Consider the following 1,088-nt stretch of genomic DNA (forward strand, 5'->3'; position numbering starts at 1 on the left):
GAACGTACTATTTTCTATTTTTTGGAATAAAGATTTATTAACTACCACGCTGACTCTCATTCGCCCTGATTTTTTTGAATTTTTTGTTGTTGAATTTGGGAGAGTCCGTAAGAAGATTACATATTATTATTATATTTTATAAGGTCAAAGCATTTCTGAATTAAAAAAAAATGTGGTTCATTTATTTTATGACAGATCAGAGAGAAGTTAAATTTCCCGCCTTTGAGTTGTTAAATGGTGGAATTGTGTGTTGTCATTGCTCTTCACATTAGGAAAATAAGTTTCTGATGGTTCATTTTATAGTTATTACTCGAATGTCGTGATGGATAGAATACTGAAGGGGATCATGAAGTACAGAAAGTGTCACCGGGAAGGCATGGTGAAGCAATTCCAACAAGTTAAAGATCATCCCGAGGTATGTTCGTATGATAGAAAAAAATCTCGCATGACGATTTTTTTCAATAGATAGGTATATAGATACATTTGCACTGACACGCCGAGTGTGGTCCACGTGCGTTTTGTTGATACTATCTCGGAGCAAGTGGTAGTGGGCCGTAAAAAATATTCTTTCCTAATTCCATTTATTAAATACGACTTAATTAATAAGATCACTTATTTTAAATGTAATGGCTCGAAGCATGACCTCAAACCATGACCTCGAATTATTGATTAAGCAATAATTGATTAGAATACTCGTATCTAATGTGACAACAAAATGTTTATCTTACTGACTATGTTTTTACCAATAGAGTTATTCTATGTAAATTTATTACCTTATAATGTTATGTTAGGAAAATGTCTGTTCTCTGCTTTTATGCAGTTACAGTTATTTTATTGATAATACCTTAATTAGAATAGATATATATACCGACTGTAGGATATATCTCTTAGTAAGGATTCTGCTTTTACTACAGTATGTATTTCTGTTTATGCCAGTAGAGTATTTCTTTGGTAATGTCGTAGATTATGATACTTTAGCGAGATGCTAAAAGTACATTATTGTATTTTTACATTAATAATGAAATATATGTAGAATATTTAATTTTTAAATATAATAAAAAAAAATATATTTATATACTTTTCTCTGT

At 30.1% G+C, this 1,088-nt stretch overlaps 1 protein-coding gene across 1 annotated transcript in view; it reads left to right on the forward strand.

Moving 5' to 3' along the window:
- Window positions 1-242: 242 nt before the first annotated feature.
- The window catches only part of LOC108757096 (beta carbonic anhydrase 1), a 2,528-nt gene continuing 1,682 nt past the window's right edge, over window positions 243-1,088 (forward strand). The window contains exon 1 of the mRNA XM_018501430.1: window positions 243-415. Coding sequence (XP_018356932.1) covers window positions 323-415 — 93 coding nt within the window. The 5' untranslated portion in view covers window positions 243-322. The remainder of the gene's footprint in view (window positions 416-1,088) is intronic.

The sequence above is a fragment of the Trachymyrmex septentrionalis genome, unplaced genomic scaffold (assembly GCF_001594115.1).
Source record: "Trachymyrmex septentrionalis isolate Tsep2-gDNA-1 unplaced genomic scaffold, Tsep1.0 scaffold132, whole genome shotgun sequence".
NCBI classification, from domain to species: domain Eukaryota; kingdom Metazoa; phylum Arthropoda; class Insecta; order Hymenoptera; family Formicidae; genus Trachymyrmex; species Trachymyrmex septentrionalis.